The following is a 19,117-nucleotide window of genomic DNA, read 5'->3' as shown; positions in this document are numbered from 1 at the left end:
ATATCCAGAACTTTGAAGTCCCTGATGTTACTTATTCATGCCCATGTTCCCTGCAGACCTCGTGTTTGATGTCCACGTTGTGAGTTATTTAGATGCAGTCCTCTTTGTGGCAAATTTAAGCAGAGAGAAGAGGTTGTTCTTTAGGGCACTTGTGAAAAATTGCCCTTTTCAGGCAGGAGATCAGCTCAGACACATATTCAGAGATTTCTGATTCTGTCTTGGCATTCCACCCCGGTGCTCACAGCAGTTCTGTGCTGTAAATTTGGAGAAATCAGTTCTGCTCTTAACAAGGGCTATCTCAGACACAGCCAACACATCTGGATTTCTGTTTCTCTGTGCTACTCGACAGACAAAGTCCTTCCAGTCCTTCCAGGATATGGAAATTAATTTAAAATTGCTAAATCTTGTCTCTGTGAGTTGAACGTAGCATTAAGGTAAGAAGCCTCCATCTGAAAAACATGGGCAAGCTTTCCTGGCCACCCAAGTATTTACACAAAATGACAACCACGTACGAGCTTGTCCTTTAATGATGATTTTCTGGTTATCTTTCAGTAATGGCTTTTTTCCTTTCTGTTGCAGATGAGTTTAGAAAATGATGATAAGAGAGCACGCACTCGATCCAAGTCTATCCGAGGTGAGTGGGAGCACTGGGCTGTGCAGACCTCAGCTCCCTGCACTTTCCTTCTTCCAAAGAGCCTTTGGTTTTTCAAGTCCAGCCTTAACTCTTCAAGTTATGCTCACTACCCCTGCCCTAACCCCACTGAAATCCCAACCACAAAACTTTATAGGTCCTTATAATATTTAACCCTCTTCCTCTACCCGCTGCTGAAGGAAAATAACAAGCAAACAAGGAATAAAAGCCCCCGTGCCTGCTTTGCTGTAGGGGATGGCAATCACTGGAGCTTCAGATCAGCTCCCAGGGCTTTCATCAGGCTCACTCTGCCAGCGGCTTTGAAGTCGCTCATCTGAGAGTGCCTGGCAGAAGTAGCTCATGCTGGAGAAGCAAATGGGCCATCCCCGGCAGGGATGGGAGGACAAACAACTGGTTAATGCGAAGATTGACTGTGATTTTTTCCTGTAAAAAAAAAAAAAAAAAAAATAAAAGAAAAGAAGAACTGAAATTCTTTGCATGCTTTCTCCCTGGGAGAAGGTGAGAGGCTCTGATAGAGCCCAGGGTGCCACCTCAGGTAGTCCCATAGCCAAGTGTGAAGGTTACAGAGCAGCCTCTATTTTTTGGTTCATTTTTGTGGCTGTAGATGTGACGAGTGACAAAGGTGGCTGGAAGTGAGGAACCAACAAGGTTGGAAAGGTGTGATGGGTGCAGGGACTGCAGCTTCATCCTACAGCTGGGCTGGGCCACCTTCCTTTTATCCTCACCTTCCTTCCTCTTTGCTTTTCACAGCACCTGCACCTTTTAAAAACAAAACCAAACCCAGATGTTGCCAGCTGTGTTGAACTGAGCTTGAATATTTGGATTTCACTGCTTTGTTGCACATACACAAAGGTGCTTGTTCAGGTTGCAAATTAGAGCGCCCTGATTCTATTTATTTTCTCACACCCTGCCTTCCCCACACTTGAATCTGGGTTTCTCGATGTGAAAAGGTAATTTATTGCCTGCACCCTGGGACTGTCACTGCCTCCAGTTTGTTGAAGCTTGTGAGTCATCCCACCGGGAGCTGGATCCCAGGAAACCCAATTAGCTCAAACAAATTGAGCAAACGTGTTATGGTTTTTAGCCTGGGCAAATTTAGACTTGTGCTGAGGGATTTTTTTTTTCCTCTTGATTATTTGGATTCCTGGCTGGATGTAAGGTTTCAGCTGTGATGTGAAATTGTTGTGTGCTCTTGTTGTGGGCAGTGAGAAGCCCTCTTATTCACAAGTAGGGAATAATCCCCCAAAATCCTACAAACTCTTGTCTACCCCAAGTAACAAATCCCCATCATATGTCTGAGCATTGGCAGGGGCTCCTGCATCAGTCTGAAGGGACAAGGAGAGGAGAAAAATGCTGGTGTTATAAAGGTGAATGTGGCCATTGCAGGAAAACAGTTGTGAGCTGTGAAAGAAGAAATTGATGAGCAGATTTAAAGGACAAAAAGAGAGATGAAGGCATGAGAAAACACGGTCTTTATTTAGAAGTGTTTGAATTACAGGCATGCATGTCAGAATAGTTCCATTTACTTCAAAGTCATCGCAGATTCAGAGAGGTAGTCCCTGACATCGCCAGTGTGCACTCACCTGCTTGAAAATCAGCACAGGTGTGAGGATTGACAAGGCAGGATTATTATTTACTACAGGCTGGCATGCAGCAAAGGACAACAGGATTCATTGGGCCTTTCTTTTTTGAATGGGGTGTCCAGGGAGGAAATAGAAATGCAGCTGCTGGCAGGAGAGTTTCAGTCTTGGGGTGGCTGGGAACCTCTGGTTTGTTTCTGACCTGGTGTTTGTTTCCATTGCTGCATCCTGCCCTTCACCCAGTGCCCACGGAGCTCATCGGCCAGGAGGTGAGGTAAGGACCCTGCTCCTCCTCGGCCACGGGAGGGATGGGGGGGCACGTGGTGGGACTGGCTTGAGAGAAACCCCTCAGCTGGGAAACCTGGGTGAGGGGAACAAACCCACAGCATTAATGGGGTCTTGCTGGGGTCTTCTATTGGTGGTTGTGTCCAAGTCCTCAGGGTACCACTTGACAACACATCAGAGGCATCACAAGAGTTAAAGAAATAATCTGAAGCTCTGGATGAATAAAATTAGACTGGTGTCCCATCCCAGATCTAAACCCCAGTTAAACCTAATGCCCATGGTTTGTGTTTTAGGATCATTGGGAACACCATCCTACTAACCAGAGCTTCTTTCCACGTATTTGTCACATCTCTTCTGGTGCCAGGTGCTCCTTCAGCCCCCCTGTCCTCTGTTCAGTCACCTCTGTTCATTTAACAGCGCTGGGATGCCAACAGCAGCAGCCAAAAGAGCAGGAGCAGAGCCTTTGCAGCCCTCCAGAGCTTCTCATTAGATGTAACAGCCTCCCCCACCTGTAAGCTCCCACTAAACCTTGCACAGGGGCTTATGCCAGGAGTAGGAGCCTTTAACCTGGACAGGCACTAAGAGCAGGGGCTGCCTCTCCCTGCAGCCTCCCGCGTGTGTCCAAGAGTAATTGAACCTAAACCAACCCAATTTCAGAGCATTTTGCTCCTCCACTCTCCTGTTACTCTGGAGAGCCGGGAGGAGCCAGCACTGGGCATGCCCCTTCTCCAACTTTTATTGCTGAACACTTGAGTGGAGGTGGTAATTGGAGCAGGTGACATATCTAAGGGGCAGGACAGAGTGCTCCACAAAGCCATCTCTGCAGCTGTCACCTAATTGCCTGAATAACTGGACGATTAATCGACTAATTGGAAGCAGGGCATCGTCTGCATAACAATAAGAAGCCCTTTTGTCAAGCAGATGAAGGCTGAGGGGAGGGGGAGAGCTGATCGGTGTGGTGGCTCTTGAGGGATGGAAAGCAGCTTTAATAGACCTCGAAGCCCGTTTCTCCTTTCGGGACTCCTGCCAAAATACACGAAAACTCCCCAGCGGAGAGTGGGGAGGGAAAGCCTGGCCCGGAGCATGTAGAGCATCACCTTTGTGCTGGTGCTTTTTAAAGGCATTAAATCAACAAAGTGAAGCCAGAAACATCCGAAATCGACACCTGCTTCGGCAAATCTCAATGCTGAAACACTTGTCTCTTTCCTACATACTTTTTATTGCAGGCTTCATTTAACCACATTAAAAATGGAGTGATGGGTAATCTGCTATAATTGATACAGGGAAACTTATAAAAGCCAGTAACATCTTCATCAGAGCTGCTCTTGTTTGCCATTGAATAAGGCCTTTTTCAGGCAAGTCACTGGTGACATGAACACTGCTCTCTCTTTTGGTGTGCAGTCACTGGAAGTGTGGCTGGGGCTGCTTGGGACAGAGCAGCCTCAGTCAGTCCTAAGGGCAATTAAAATTAAATAGACCTTTAGATCGTAAGCAGTGAAGAGGGAAGCTCCCTCCTCCAATTGCACATGTTACTGGGATGAGATCTTGTTCCCTATGACCTGGAGTGTCCTGCTGGAGAGGGGACATCATGCTGCCCGGCCAGACCTCAGGTGTGGGGGGGCTGGGTCTGTGTGTGGATGCCAGAGGAGCTGGGAGCCATCCCACAGGAGATGGCATTGGAGGATGTACAGCATCACAGGTTCAAGCCAGGTCGCAAGCAAAGGGGACAGCAGGAAGGGGAGACTTACCTGGAGGAGCCATGGGGTGCAGCTTCCACCTCCCCAGAGCATCCCCTTAGGGGATGTGGTGCCACCATTTGCCCTCTCAGCATTTTCTTTGCTGACCTAAAGCCAGTCGGTGTCCCTGAAGGAAGGATTCTTACTCTTCTGACACCTCAGCAGCACTGTCCTGCCCCAGTTTTGGGTTGAATTACAGTTTTTGAACACAAAGATCTGATTTGTATTCTAGGGAGTTGAACCATTAATAACCCACCGGTGCTCCCAGAGCTGCTGCACCCTTTTGTGCAGCCAGACCCTCCTGTTCTCAGCTTTCTGCAAGGGCTGAGCTCTGCTGAGAGCAGAAATTCTGAGTCCCTAAAGCCTGACTTGGCACTTGGTACTATTTAATGTTGTCCCATGTCTTTTACTCTGAGAATAACAGGCTGGCCAGATCCCCTCTGGGCTAGCGATGCCTTCTCCCTTTGCACTGTCATCAAGAGATTTCATTAGCGCTTCCAACTTCCCAGGCTGAGGGTGATACAGTGCTAAATGAGGTTATTAATCCTACACGACTCCAGAATTCCTCAGACATCAGGCAAGTCACTTGGGCATCCTATAATCAATGCCATAATCTGGTTTTGCCAGAAAATGTTTGCTTTAATGCTTCTTATCTGGAGCCCTTACAGCTCCTGAAGCTGGGACTAATTACCCCTGCAGGGGAGGTGCGTGGTCCCGGGCGAGGGATGCTCAAGTGAAGGCAGCAGTGGCTGTGAGCAGGCTCGGAGCTCCCTGCAAGCCTTTAACTCATCCTCTCCTGCAGAGCAGCAGGAAAAAATTGCAGGGTTTTGGGAGATCTACTCACCTAAATCTCATCCATTCCCCCAAAAGGGAGGTTTTGAGGATTTTAGTCCTGGGGATTTCCATCCGATGTGTTGGGCTAAAACCTCCTTGATAAAATCCCAGTCTGCTCTTCCCCAAAACATACACATTTCTTACTGTAAGTGGCCCCAGTTCCCTGACAAGCCACCAGATAAGGGAAAATCCCATGTTTTCCTCTTGAGAAAAAGAAAACTGGAGTGTAGCAGCAGGGAGGCAGAGTGCAGTAGCTGTCTGCCTTTAAAAGCTTGCTCTCACACATGCAAATCTTTAATTAAACATACTCATAAACTATGGAGAACTGTTCCTCTAATTAAATGGGGTGAGTAATTTCATTAATTTTTAGCAAACTGCAAGGCTTCTCTCCTGTCCTTCTCCCTCACATTTCAAAGGGACAAACAGAACCATTTGAAGGAAATTATCTTCCTGTTTGCAGTTAGCTTGTTCCTTGGGCACAGAACCTGTTTAACTGACTGTAGTTTTTACAATCCTAATTTATTCTCCTGGTCCTCTTGCTGCTCCTGATGGCTGTTTGTTTCCCTCCCAAGCTGTCCAACCCCAGGCTGTAATGGCTCAGGACATATCCGTGGGAAGTACGCGAGACACAGAAGGTGAGGTGGGGTTGGAGGCAGTGGAGATGGAAAAATGTGATCAACAGGCCCAAAGACAGGCATTCACTGGAGAAAGTCTGGTTCAGAGCAGCAACCCAACTTGTCTGCCCCAAATCTTCTTGTTTCTGACACTCCATCAGTCCCAAAGGGGTCCTGGTGGGATCTGCTTCTCCAGACTCATAGCAGCCTTCCTACAGACCCCAGACTTGGCCAGAAGTGCCTGACTCAGCTGTCTGGGGTTGGAAGGAGCTGCTGATGGGCAGAGATTTTGGTCTGCCTAGTGCCTCTATGGATGGAGAAGTTAAGTGAGAACAAATTGGCTGCCTTGGAAGCCATGCAATCCTTAATTGAGGATTTTCATCACCACATGAATTCTGAAATTGGAGCAGTTGGTGGATGTGTGCCAGGGGCTGGTTCTGCATCCCATGCCTAGTTTCATGGTGGCCATCACCAGCATCAGTCCTGGGATGCCACATCCTGGCATCTGTGTGCTGATTTCCAGAAAAAAGTTGATGTAGTTGCACCAAGTCAAGGTCTAAGAGCACATCTGGTCACAGAGGGTTAAACCAGCTAAAAATCCGGGGTGCTGGATGATTTCTTTGGTAGTATTAGTGCATTTGTCCCACTTATTTTCGCCTAACCAGTTGGGATGAGGTAGCCAGGCCTTTCTCACTCAGCAATGCCTCCTCTCTCCTCCTTGATCCCATCTGCAGTTTACAAAGCTGCCCTCTAGCCAAGAAGAGGAAACTTCAGGATGCTGAGGCCGAACATCTGGTGTCAAAGAGGAAATCCCATCCGCTCAAACTGGCCTTGGATGAAGGCTACAACGTGGACAGTGATGGCAGCGAGGAGGCCGAGGCCAAGGAGGAGTCTGGCTCCGATGAGTCCGAGGGGATGCTGGAGGAGGACGAGGCAGAGGCCATGGAGCAGGAGGAGACCCGCAGCCCCGAGGCAGCAGAAGGTGCTTGATCATTATTGATTGCAGAGCTGTGTTCTGCAGATGAAGAAAGGGCAGGAAGGGTTAACAGCCAGGAGTTATAGCTCCTGTGAATTATGTACAGGATGGGTCCCTCAGTTACTGGGGGGACCCATTGTTGGGTAGAAGCACAATGGCAATGCTCTGGTTAAGCTGAGAAAGCACAGTGCCTCCAGTGTCTTAAAAATGAGGGCTTTTTGATCAGACCCATGGAAAGCACAGAGCAGCTTTCTGGGGGGTGGGGAAGGCAGCCAGGGTCCCACACAGGTGCTGGGAAGGGCTCAGCAGGATCTTCCTCCCTGTACAGATCTGGCCACTATCCAAGAGCAGAGAAGTGGCAGGAAAAGGACATGAAAAAGGACATGGATTTTCAGCTGGGGTCCTGACACTGCCTTGCTCTCTGGTTTGGAGCCCTGGCCTGGCAGCAGGGGTGGCAGTGGGAAGATGATGCATCTAAATCCCGTGTGGAAATCCTCTTTCTACCTGCCATCCCCAAATTCAATAAATTAGGCCACTCCAGGGGTGGAACCACCAGGCTCTGGTTTCAATTAAGTTTAAGTACACCAAAGTTGTATTTTAGGAGTTTATATAATTACTTTCTTTGCCTCCTTTTTTATTCCCTCTTCTTTTCTCTTCCCCTTTCTTTTCTCTTTTACTCTTTTACTCTCTTTTACTCTTTTACTTTTCTTCTTTTCCTCCTTTTCTCATTTTCTCACTTTTTTTTTGTTCTTTTCCATCTTTTCTTTCTTTTTCCCTTCTTCTTTCTATTCCTTCTTTCATCCTTTCAGAGAGAAGCCCAGCAAAATCAACCCACTATGGACAAAACACAGCAACAAGTACATCTGGGCCCAGCAAGGCCAACTATAGCAGCTACCAAGAAATAATCGCCAACTCTCTCCTAAACTTAGGCCAAATAGCAGAGGAAACCCTCGCCATCGAAGGGCAGCTGCCCGAGGCGGAGCTGCAGGGCTCCAAGCCAGCGTCCAACGTGGTGCATTTGGTCCATGAGGATGCGGGAGAGGAGCTGGTGGAGGAGGAGTGCGACAAGGAGATCATCATCCAGACGGAGGACGCGGAGGAGGTCATCGAGGTCACCAGCGAGCGCAGCAGCGAGGCGTGTCCAGAGCCCCGGGACGAGACGAACGGAGAGGAGCCCTGCAAACTGGAAAAGACTGAAGCAGAAGAAGAGGATGAGGAGGATGATGATGAGGAGGATGACGAGGAGGAGGAAGAGGAGGAAGAGGATGAGGAGGAGGAGGAGGAAGAGGAAGAAGAGGAGGAGGAAGAGGAGGAGGAGATGGCTCCTGAAGTGATCTGCGAGGAAGCTCCTCACACTTCTCAGGACCCCCAGAAAAGCCACTGTGAAGGGCAGTTCAGCCCCAAGCCCGAGTACTCGGTCATCGTGGAGGTGCGGTCGGATGACGACAAGGACGACGACGCGCGCTCCCAGAAATCCGCCGTGACCGATGAGTCGGAGATGTACGACATGATGACCAGGGGGAACCTGGGGCTGCTGGAACAAGCCATTGCCCTGAAAGCCGAGCAGGTGAAGATCGTGCGGGAGCCCAGCCGGCTGCCAGGAGAGCACGTGAAGCACTTCCAGGTGGAGGACAAACAGAACAAACCGCTGGACAACATCCGGAAGAGCTACTACGGTAAAGGTACGGGACAAACCTTTGTGTATCTCCCTCCTTCCCATCCCTGGTGGAACAGCTGAACTTGTCTGTTCAGCACGGGCTATTAGGCTGATGTGGGGGGAGTTCACAGCCCACAGGGGGAATTCAATCACAAATCCTCAATGTCCAGAGAGATGGGGACATCCTTGATGTCAACAATGAATGCATAAAATGGTGTTGTCCTCTACACCATCACAAGGGTGCCTCCCTCTGAGCAGAGGAATTGCTTGGCTGAATTGTCAGTTAACCTTGAAAATCTCAGCCTGAGCTGGTTTAAAATCCAAGTGAGTTTTAGAGTAGTGGTTTCTGGCCACAGAAACATGAGGGCAGAGACTTCAGCATTCCCTGGCTCTGAACTAGGCTGCCTGCTCGGTCACTGTGCGTGTCTCCATGCTCTGAGCTGTGTTAGTTCCTCAAATCACTTTGCCGATTTCAATTTTTGAAATGTCCAGTGTTATGCTTCCAGCTCCAGAGAAAAAACCCTCCAAACCCAAAAGTTTCTCCCTTCTTGTCTGGAAGGCAGAGAGAAGCATCCTCAGCACTTCTTTCCGCTTTTTCCCCTCCAAATCCACTAACCTGCTTCCCTCTGCCCTTTCCCCACAACCCTTAGATCCTTCAAGACCTGAGAAGCGAGAAATCAAATGTCCAACTCCTGGCTGCGATGGGACTGGACACGTCACGGGACTTTACCCCCACCACCGCAGCCTCTCCGGCTGTCCGCACAAGGACAGGATCCCCCCCGAGAGTGAGTACATGGTGGGACACCACGGGCTGCTTCAATTAGTCCAGAGCCTAATTTTCATGAGGGAGTTTCTCAAATGATATGACCGAGTCCCTAGAACAAGTCTGATGTTATTCCTTGGAGTATAACAAGAGTTTTTGGCATGGGATGGAGCTTTTCCAAGTTGATTCTGGATGCTGTTATCCACCAAGATGTTATCACTAATCACAGGAAACATGATGGGGATTTACTTGAAGTCCTGTCCTTCTTAAAGGATTTTTAGCACCATCCTGTGGAGAATGAGATCCCTTCTCTGGAAATCAAAGAGAGGCTTTAAAAACACCTGCCCGCCTCCAGGGGTGTGTTAAGCAGTGCCCATCTTTACACTGGAAGTCACATATTTTTCCCTACTTTGAGACACCGTGTTGGGAAAAAAGGGATATTATTCTTCCTTGCTGTCCAAATATGTTGTCATGTAGGAAAGAAGAGGAGAATGTGATTCAGTATGTACAGGACTGCTGAGTCTCCTGTGCCCTAGTCACTACAACATTCCCAAAGTGCTGTACCAAGATTCACCTATTCTACAGAAAATATTTATCATCCTCATAACATATTTTTATATATACATATTCACAGAGAGAGATTGTATTTCCACCTCTCTGCCAGCATCCTAAATAGCTTTCCCTGTATAGATACATAAAAAATCAATGTTGTATGTTTATGATAATGGCATAATAGACCAAAAGAAAGAGGAGCCCTTCCTTATCAGTAATTTCAAAGGTTGCAGGCCTGACACAAACACAGAGCTGGAAGAAACAAGGAGAAAGTGCAGTTATCTTCACAGACTGAAATGCAAGCAAAAATATTAATAAATAACTAACACAAGCTGTGGGCTTTACAAAAGCTTGCCGATCAAATTATTTTCTTTACTTTTAAGGTCAGCGCTGCAGGAAGCAATAATCCTGAAGATTAAAAATAAAAAAAAAAATCAAACAAAGACTAGTCCTAAGGATAAAAGCAGAACTACAACTTCAATCACTTAAAACTACCTGAAACTGGAGACCTGGTTCCAAAACGGGGGTGGAGAGGAGTGGCTGGATGGGGGAAACTGGATTGAAATCAGGAATTGAGGAGAAAGCCCAGGCTGTGTACAGAGATGCTAATCTAATGCTGACCTGGACACTGCTGCCTTGTAAATCTTTTATTTTCCCCTCTGCAAACACTAATTACAGCATTTCACATTCCCTAATTTCTAGGAAACCAGCGTACAAGGCTTGATGACTTTTTCTTTTTTTTTTTTTTTCCTCTCTGATTTTTATTAAGTTGTTTTTCTTTCCCTTCCCTTGTCCCCTTCCCCTTCTCGCTCCCAAGTCCTGGCCATGCACGAGAACGTGTTGAAATGCCCCACGCCCGGGTGCACAGGACAGGGTCACGTCAACAGCAACCGCAACACGCACAGGAGGTACCAGCTTTGGCTTCTTCTTACACAGGGGTGGCACCGTGGGGGAATGGCTTCCAAGTGACAGAGGACAGGGTTAGATTGGAAGGAATTCTTCCCTGTGAGAGTGGTGAGGCACTGGCACAGGTTGCTCCATCACTGGAAGTGCTCAAGGCCGGGTTGGATGGGGCTTGGAGCAATCTGGGAAGGTGGAAGGTGCTCCTGTTCACAGCAAGGGGGTTGGAATGAGTTGAGCTTTAAGGTCCTTTCCAACCATTCTATAATCCATGATTTCATGATTCCGTGTTGATGACGTGCAAGGTGAATTTGTCCTATTTTTGGTTCAGTGTGGAGGAAGTAAGCACTTTTCTCACAAGCTCAGTGCAGGTCTGGATCTATGAAATGAAGGTATTTGTGCCCATTCCTCATGCTTGGTTCCCTTCTCTCTTTTTCTCCTCCTACAACCCCCCCCCCCAACCAACTCCCACAGTTTATCTGGGTGCCCCATTGCTGCTGCTGAAAAATTAGCCAAATCACATGAAAAGCAACAAACCCAGTCTGGTGATCCTGCAAAGAGCAGCTCCAATTCTGACCGGATACTCAGGTAAGGGGGACAGGAAGGCTCAGCTCCACGTCCCCACACTGCCCCAGCCCTCTGCACCCTGCCACACTCCCAGGAACAGCCACCACGGCTCCCTCCAGCTGTATCTTGATACTGCTGAGTCCTGTTATTATGATCATAGGTCTCGCCAAGGTGGGGAGATATTTAATTGATGATCCCAGGGAGAGCATTGAGGACAATGAATTGCTTCTGTAGCATCAATTAATGCTGAGGCTACAGGCCAAAGGGTTTTAGCAGTGCAGCAGAAGGCACTTGTGCCGATTGCTCTGCAGCACAAACTGCCAGCGAGGGCTGCTTATTATATCAGCATTATAAGTAGGGTGGGCTTGGGAGGGGGGGGGAGGAGGAGGAGGAGATTTAGGCTACACACAAATCACTCCATGGTGGTTGTGCATTAGAGTCCACCTGCTTTTCTTCCTTAGCCTGCACATTTCAGAGGAGAGGAACCTGCCGCTCGTTTCCAAACCAGTCACATTAATTTTGATACTTTGCTCTCTCTTCCTGGGAGAAAGGGCTGTCTCCCATTAAGGATGTCCCTGATAGATGCTGGCTTCAGTGACTGATGTGATTCATGAGGCTACAGATGGATTGGAATATGGTTGGTTATTTTGCAATGAGAGCAGGATAAAAACCACGGTGCGAGCCCCGAGCAGCCCTCCCACAAAGGCATTGAGCTCTGATTCATTTATTTATCTGCTCCCCAGGACTGCTGAGCACCCTGGTGCTCCAGCTCTCGCTACTTTGGAAAGGCCATTTAGGGCGATTACTTATTTATTTGCAGCAGAGCCCGCGCTGAGCGCTCTGAGCACATCACGAGGACAGTCCATGCTCCAAGGAGCTCCCGCTCCGAGGACTCTCTGGTGGAAAGAGGTCACGGGAAGGAGAATAACAATAGCCCATTTATATACAATTTATATGCAAGACAAATTGATTCATGATAGACAGCCCTCTAGCAGCAGGTCTCTAGGAGGGGCTGAGGCAGGGGAGAGTCTCTGGTGCCTCTGCAATAAACCTGCAGCAGGGAGCTGAGCTGAAATGGGGTCCCCAAGCCTTTGTGTGCCACCCTGTGCCATGAGGGTCCCATGAGAGACTTATTTCCCAAGTTTGTTCTCTTCTGGGAAGTGCTGTCACACCATGACAGCCTGCAAGAACATTGTGCTGGGTGAAGTTGACACCTTGATGTTTTGCTTAAAAAGAGGAAAAGAAAAATGAAGGTAAAAAAGGATAGAAGAAATAAAACTGGAGTCTGAGAGATCCAAATCGGATACAGACTTGCTGAGGGAGAGTGAAAGGGCTGTCACTGCCTCCTCGTCCCCAGTAAGCCTTTAGGAACGAGGTGCAGCTGTACCCCCATTGTATCTGGTCCCCTCTCAACAGTCACCTCGTCAAGGAAAAGAGACACAATTGCTCTTCATTGTTTCATCCTCAGGCCTATGTGCTTTGTGAAGCAACTGGAGATCCCTCAGTATGGAAGCTACCGGCCCAACATGGTCCCAGCAACCCCCCGGGCCAACTTGGCCAAGGAGCTGGAGAAGTACTCCAAGGTCACCTTCGATTATGCAAGTTTTGATGCTCAGGTTTTTGGCAAACGCATGCTTGCCCCAAAGATTCAGACTAGCGAAACCTCACCTAAAGCCTTTAAATGTAAGTTGGGAGCAGGGATGGACTTGGTTTCTGTATTCTGTGCCTTTCTCAGCATGTTGCAAGGCTCTCGGGGTCGTGGCTTTGGGGTGATGGGAGACTCTTGGGGCTGAGCTGCTGGACCCTCCTGGGATGAGGAGGGTGAGGTGGGTCCCAAGGTGGGCACCTTTGATGGTGACAGGAGTCCATGGCTGCTGGGAAAGTTTGTTTGGAAGAGAGTCTCTTTGGCTGTGGGATGAACTGTGGTGGGAACATTAATCTGAGTGATGTCTCGAGGTGGGATAAGTTACACAGTTGTCCTCAGTTGGTCCCCATTGCTTTGCAGCTCATATCTATTGATCTGGCTTTCCTCATCTAGCTAAATGGATTACAGTTTTCTTCTCTTCCATCTTATATATGACCCACTCCCCCCATTTGTCTTCCCTGCCGTGCTCTGCTCTCCAGCTCTACCTATCGATCACCCACCTCTGCTCTGTTCTGAGAACCTTGCACTGGTTATAACTCTGGGTGAAAATGAAATGGCTGAGTAAACCCTGAGGGGCCAGGCTGCAAGGGCAAGAGGGACACTGCATGGGGACACAGCCCTTGCAAATGTGTTATTTGACACCAACTGCTCACCTCAAGACATTTTTTTTGAGGGGCAAAAAAAAAAAATAAATTAGGAGCCCAGTTTGTAGAAGTCAGCAGCCTCAAGAGGGCTTTCTGTCTGGCTAATCCCACTTCCACAATCCTGCTTAATCCTGATGCAGCTGCTCTCTAAAAAAGTGCTCGTACTTGAAAGCATCCTGGTTGTTGCACTACAATGGGAGCGCCCTTTATTACAGTACTAAATCTGTACAGGATCAGACAATGAAATTGGATGGAGGCCAGAGAGCACAACTGCCACTGTCATCCTGGGTTAGGGCTGATGGAAAAGTAATTTGTTTCCCAGTACAAGTGATTCTCTCGCTGAATAGATTGTGTTATTTGCAATATTAGCAAAGAATTTTCAGGGTAATTGTACTGACAAAAATAATTCCAGCAGACCCACTAGGATAATCCTTTCTATTTTTTCTCATCACTTATTTCACTAATTTGCTGATTGCGAGTCTATTAGTGGTAGAAATACTTATGAAATGGAAAAGCATCGCTGAGCCTACAGTGTGAAATTGAAATTGGCATCTCCCAATCCTGGATATTGTCAGGTTGGGTTGGCGGATCCTCACGCCCCACCTCGAAGACATGGATTAAACTGGACAGGAAAACAAGCAGCCAGACACAAGAATAACCATGTGGGCAAACCTCCAATGAGTTAATCAAAGCGACAGGATGAATATGATTGCCAATCATAGCAGGGAAATCTGCTCCTTTCACTGAGAACTTATTTTAAAGAGATCTTCATCCAGAGGGATTTATATTCCCCCACATGCATGTGCATAACTCCCATTAATGTCAATATGCATTATATACGCACGCAACGAGGAAGAAAGCAGTGCTGGGGAAGATTAGTATTTTATAGTGTCTAATATTACGAGTTTGTAATGGGAATAATGAAATCACTTTGCTCCGTGGCTGCATCAACTGAGGTTGGCTTTGTTTTGCCATGATCAGGCCAAAGCTTATAAGTCTTCTCTGGGTGAGCCTCCCACTAAAGGGGGGATGATTTCCCCCAGAAAGAGTATGGTGGAATGAATTAAGAATTTGAAGATTTTGCTAGTTGATTCAGAATAAAATTCTGTGACTGTTCTAAATCAGATGATCTCCTTTTTGCACCCACTGAAACTACTGAGGCCCCCTAAATGAGATCAGCTTCAAGTTTTTTTAATAGAGAATTATTAGTTATTAGTAGGGAAAGTTTTATTGTGTGTCCACCCTGAGAAATACTTTAATTTCACAGGATATGAAGAGAAATTGCCTCTCCAGGCTGGCTTTGCTGCTGCTGACATAACAGGAGTAGAGCAGCAGCGTAGCTATGTACAGCTGTGCAATAAATCCTGTTTCTCTGGCATATTTAAATGATATGTCAGCTGTCAGAAAACCCATATTTCACCAGTGTCATCCTTGGAAGCTAATATTTTATGACCATGGTTTTTCTATTAATGGAATTTTATACATTTCAAGTTTTCAAACATGCTACTAGAAATCTCCCTGTAAGGCAGCCCTGCAGATGAGTTATGGACAGAGAGAGAACAATAAAAAAAGAGCCAGGAAGCTTCTCTAAGCTTTCTCCTTTAACTGCTTCCACCGAGGAGCAGCTCTAATGAAGAAAAGCACTTGTGTTTTGGGTATTGATGGCAGAGTCAGTTAATGAATTAACCTTTCACACCAAGCACAAGCTGCAGCCAGCACTGCTCCTGTTGCACATCCCAGGCAACAAACCAGCCCCTGGATTGGGAATAACCCCAGGAACTGCGCATACATTAACCGTGTCACACTGACTTAACCTTTCCCTGCTGCTCATGCCGCTTATACATTAGCCTTGTGTTGTTCCTTCTCTTTTCATTCCAGCCAAACCTTTTCCAAAGGCCTCTTCCCCCAGCCACAGCCCCTCCAGCAGTTACATGAAGAGCACTTCATCTTCCTCCACAGGCTTCGACTACTCCCACGACGCTGAGGCTGCGCACATGGCAGCCACCGCCATCCTCAACCTCTCCACCCGCTGCTGGGAGATGCCCGAGAATCTCAGCACCAAGCAGCAAGAGACCCCTGGCAAGGTGGGTGAATGTGGCCAGGAACACCTGCCCAGGGGCTAAATTTGAAAAATTCGGGATGGGAGAAACACGTTGGTTTACCCTTCCTTTAATTTTGTGTTTTTAAATACAGAGGGAATGCAGGCACTCATCCAAGTTCACCCTTTTGGCTCCCCACTTTGGGTTTGGAGGAGGGAATCTTGGCTCTTGGAGTGATGTGGAAGGTGCCTCATGGTTCAAATTACCCATGTGAGAGGAGCATCAATCCCAAGACAAGTCTTGGGCTGAGACTGGATATTAGGAAAAAATTATGATTTATGATGGTCAAGCCCTGGAACTGGCTGTCCAGGGCAGTGGTGGAGTCACCATTCCTGGAGGGATTTAAAGGACAGGTGGATGTGGCACTTGGGGATGTGGTTTAGTGGTGGGCTTGGCAGTGCTGGGAGAATGTTTGGAGTGGATGATCTCAGAGGGCTTTTCCAACTCAAAAAATTCTGTAATTCCATGATTCTCAGAGCTGGTTTCAGTTGTTCCCTGACCTATGTCTGATGCCACTTGAAGTTCCCCAGTTGTATCCAGTCTGATCTCCAGCTGTTTTTTCAGAGGAACACAGGTTTTCCCAAATCCCATGGAGCACTCTCAACCTAGGGCAAATATTTTGAATACCATGAGGTATCCTAAGTGGCACTAGATGCCTGTGTTCAATCAACTGAGTCAAAATACCACCCTGCTGGTGGTAGAGGGGTGTTTTTGCATGACACATTCCTGAAATATTTAGGAAAGAGCAACCCTTTTTCTTCAGTTCCTCATACCTGACAGTGGAGAGGATGGGACATGAATACCTGCCCACTGCACTGCAAAAGACAAACAGGAGCAAGATCCCCCATGGGGACTTTCTGGTAACATTGGTTGTGTTTCCAACCTTTCAGTCCATGGACATTGAGGTGGATGAAAATGGGACGCTGGACTTGAGTATGAACAAACACCGCAAACGGGAGAGCACCTTCCCCAGCAGCAGCAGCTGCAGCAGTAGTCCCAGCATGAAGTCCCCAGATGTGTCCCAGCGCCAAAACAGCACCAGTGCCACGAGCAGCACCATGACCTCCCCCCAGTCCAGCCAGACGTCCCGCCAGGATGAGTGGGATGGGCCCATTGACTACACTAAACCAAACCGACAGCGGGAGGAGGAGCCAGAGGAGGTGAGCGGCGGCTCTCGGTGCTTGAATAACAACTCGGGGACATTGAATGCCTTGTTTGCCTGCACAGTTGTCCTATTTTCTCCAGAACCCCCAGTTTGTCCTCTGAGCCAAGGAAAGAAATATTCCTGGCTTTGTCAGTGCTATCAGATATCAGCCAGGGAAAACCAGGCAGGAAGCAACTGCTCTTGGATCTGTTGGGATGCCCTTGCAGAGGAAGAACCCACATTTTGCTTGTCCTGGGTCTGGAGTGTTTTCTTCATTGTAAATCCTGTCAGCTCCCTTGCAGCAGTGCTGCTTCTGGTGATGTTTTTCAGGATGATTTATATCTGCCATTAGCAGCTACAGCCCTGCATGGCACAGACATTAATCCTGCAGGGGGAGAATCCAGCCATGACCCCCATCTGGGGTGAGAGTTCTGGCTCTGAGAGCATCACCTGCCTCTCTGCCCATGGGGAGGCTGCTGAGGAAGAGTGTGAGGGGGTTGCACTGATCTTCATCCCTTCAAGACCTTGGGAAAGCCACATGTAAATCCCTTTACAGATGTGATTTACACATTTCTCCTACAATCCCAGGAAATGACAGGCTGTTGGATCTCTGGGCTGGGTGCTGTGAGGTGTTTGCAGGGGCTCAGGAGTGTTGGCAATGCTGCACTAACCCTTAGCTGTGATAGACTTGGGACCCTTTCCCACCACAGCTCAGCAGCAATGACCACACCACCACTCTGCCCCTTTCCTTGCAGTCAGAGCCTGCTGCTCACTCTTTTGCCTCCTCGGAAGCTGATGAGCAAGAAGTGTCAGAGGAGAACTTTGAAGAGAGAAAATACCCAGGTGAAGTTACTTTAACCAACTTCAAGCTGAAATTCCTCTCCAAGGACATCAAGAAAGAGCTGCTCACGTAAGTCCTGCCTTCTTGTCTCTTCCTCCAAAATGTATTAATATGTACTTAGCCAGTATGGTTGGAAACAAAATTAGTAAATACATTTTAAAAATAAGAACTGTATCTCCCTTTCTTACTGTGATTGACCTTACTCATCCTCCTACAACTGCTGATCAATGAGGCATAATATGTTACTTTGCAGTGATGAAGGGAACCTTAGAGCTTTGTGCTCTAGGGATTCATAGACAGGGTTGTGGGAAACTCTTTTCAGGGCCAGTTTTTCCTGGTATTTTCCTGAAAGAGTGTTTCTGGAATGGTGATGGCACCTACCCAATGTCCTAATCCCCTGTTTTGGGACACTCTCTGATGTTGTGGAGCCAAGAGCACCCAAGGGATCTCAACACCTTCTTGAAGGGAGTGTTGAACACAAGATGTCTCCGTAAGAAGAGAGGATTTGTTGGCTTAGAGCAACGGGTCTCAGCACTGTGATACTGCAGGAACACAAAACGTGACCTGAGGCTGCAGCAAGTTTGCTGTTGTGTTGCATTTTGCATTGGAGAGAGACCTTGACCCAGCTCAATCTGTCTGTCCATCGTGTGGGTGGAAGCACAGACCCAGATCTGCCCTACTGGCTGGAGTATGGCTCTGCATCCACACTGATTCCCACAGGAATGGTTAATATTTAAGAGTTTGAGTCAAACACGGCAGCTTGGATCTGGCTCTGGTCTAATAGCACGTTGGCATCAGCCTGGAGGTTGTGATGGGGAGGTTTCCCCTCCCAGGCATCCCAGCTGTTCCTGGCTTCTTTCCTGTGCAGCTGACCCTCCCACACATCACACAGGGAGCTGGTGGGCTCCGTTTTGCTGATCTCATCCAACTCACTCGTTATCTGCAGGCAGGAAACAGCCAGGCAGGGAGATCTGTGGGGGCAGAGCAGCAGCAGCATCTTCTCTAAATGAGCAAAGCTCAGACCAGCTGCCCTAGGGTTTTTAAAGGGTTTTTTAAAACCCACCAGTGATGTGAACAGCAATTTCTGAGCTAGAGCCCTGAAGTCCTCTTGTGCTTTAATTTTATTGTGATGGTAGAGAAATTTCCTAAATGGAAACAGCTCTGGAATAAATAAATGGTGTCATGGGCAGCCCTGAGCCTTCCCTCTCCATTTAATATCCTTGTTCCTCTCTGGCCCAAGGGCTGTAATGAATTAGCTGTAGTTAACTCAAGAGCAGACTCGTGGGCTGTGTCTGATGCTCTGTGTCTGGGTGCAGTTCTTGTCCCCTTCCAGGCAGGTGCCCCTCACCTGTATCTTCCCATCAGCCCCAGGCACAGCCAGAGGTTACTGTCATTCCCTTTCAGCAGCAAACAGTGCTTGCAAAGCTTTTCTTTGCAGCTGTAAGGGCTGGGAGATTAAAAAAAATAAATTCAGAAAGCTGAAATCCGAAGCACCTTGTTCAGATCTGAAATCTGAACAAGATGATTCCTGCAGCCAGAGCTTCAGCGTGGCAGGAATCATCCAGCCTGGCAGCAGCAGCCAGGGCTGGCCACGTCTGTCAGGCTGCTGCCAGTCCCCCACTGCCACC

General features: G+C 48.0%; 1 protein-coding gene across 9 annotated transcripts in view; it reads left to right on the top strand.

Moving 5' to 3' along the window:
• Positions 1–19,117, top strand: part of MYT1 (myelin transcription factor 1) — a 64,519-nt gene that overhangs the window by 28,874 nt on the left and 16,528 nt on the right. For 6 of the 9 annotated variants that reach the window (XM_088174803.1, XM_088174806.1, XM_088174810.1 and 3 more), the window contains 12 exons: positions 580–634; positions 2,476–2,506; positions 5,660–5,722; positions 6,436–6,683; positions 7,487–8,359; positions 8,985–9,119; positions 10,419–10,557; positions 11,024–11,137; positions 12,585–12,799; positions 15,284–15,489; positions 16,395–16,664; positions 17,404–17,558. In XM_088174803.1, the coding sequence (XP_088030929.1) occupies positions 580–634; positions 2,476–2,506; positions 5,660–5,722; positions 6,436–6,683; positions 7,487–8,359; positions 8,985–9,119; positions 10,419–10,557; positions 11,024–11,137; positions 12,585–12,799; positions 15,284–15,489; positions 16,395–16,664; positions 17,404–17,558 (2,504 nt within the window). The remainder of the gene's footprint in view (positions 1–579; positions 635–2,475; positions 2,507–5,659; positions 5,723–6,435; positions 6,684–7,486; positions 8,360–8,984; positions 9,120–10,418; positions 10,558–11,023; positions 11,138–12,584; positions 12,800–15,283; positions 15,490–16,394; positions 16,665–17,403; positions 17,559–19,117) is intronic. The other 3 variants (XM_088174805.1, XM_088174812.1, XM_088174804.1) reach the window with 3 other exon arrangements.

Source organism: Sturnus vulgaris, chromosome 17 (assembly GCF_052056855.1).
Source record: "Sturnus vulgaris isolate bStuVul1 chromosome 17, bStuVul1.hap1, whole genome shotgun sequence".
Lineage (NCBI taxonomy): Eukaryota > Metazoa > Chordata > Aves > Passeriformes > Sturnidae > Sturnus > Sturnus vulgaris.
Note: the sequence above shows the minus strand (reverse complement) of the source record. Positions and strands in the feature narration are given on the sequence as shown.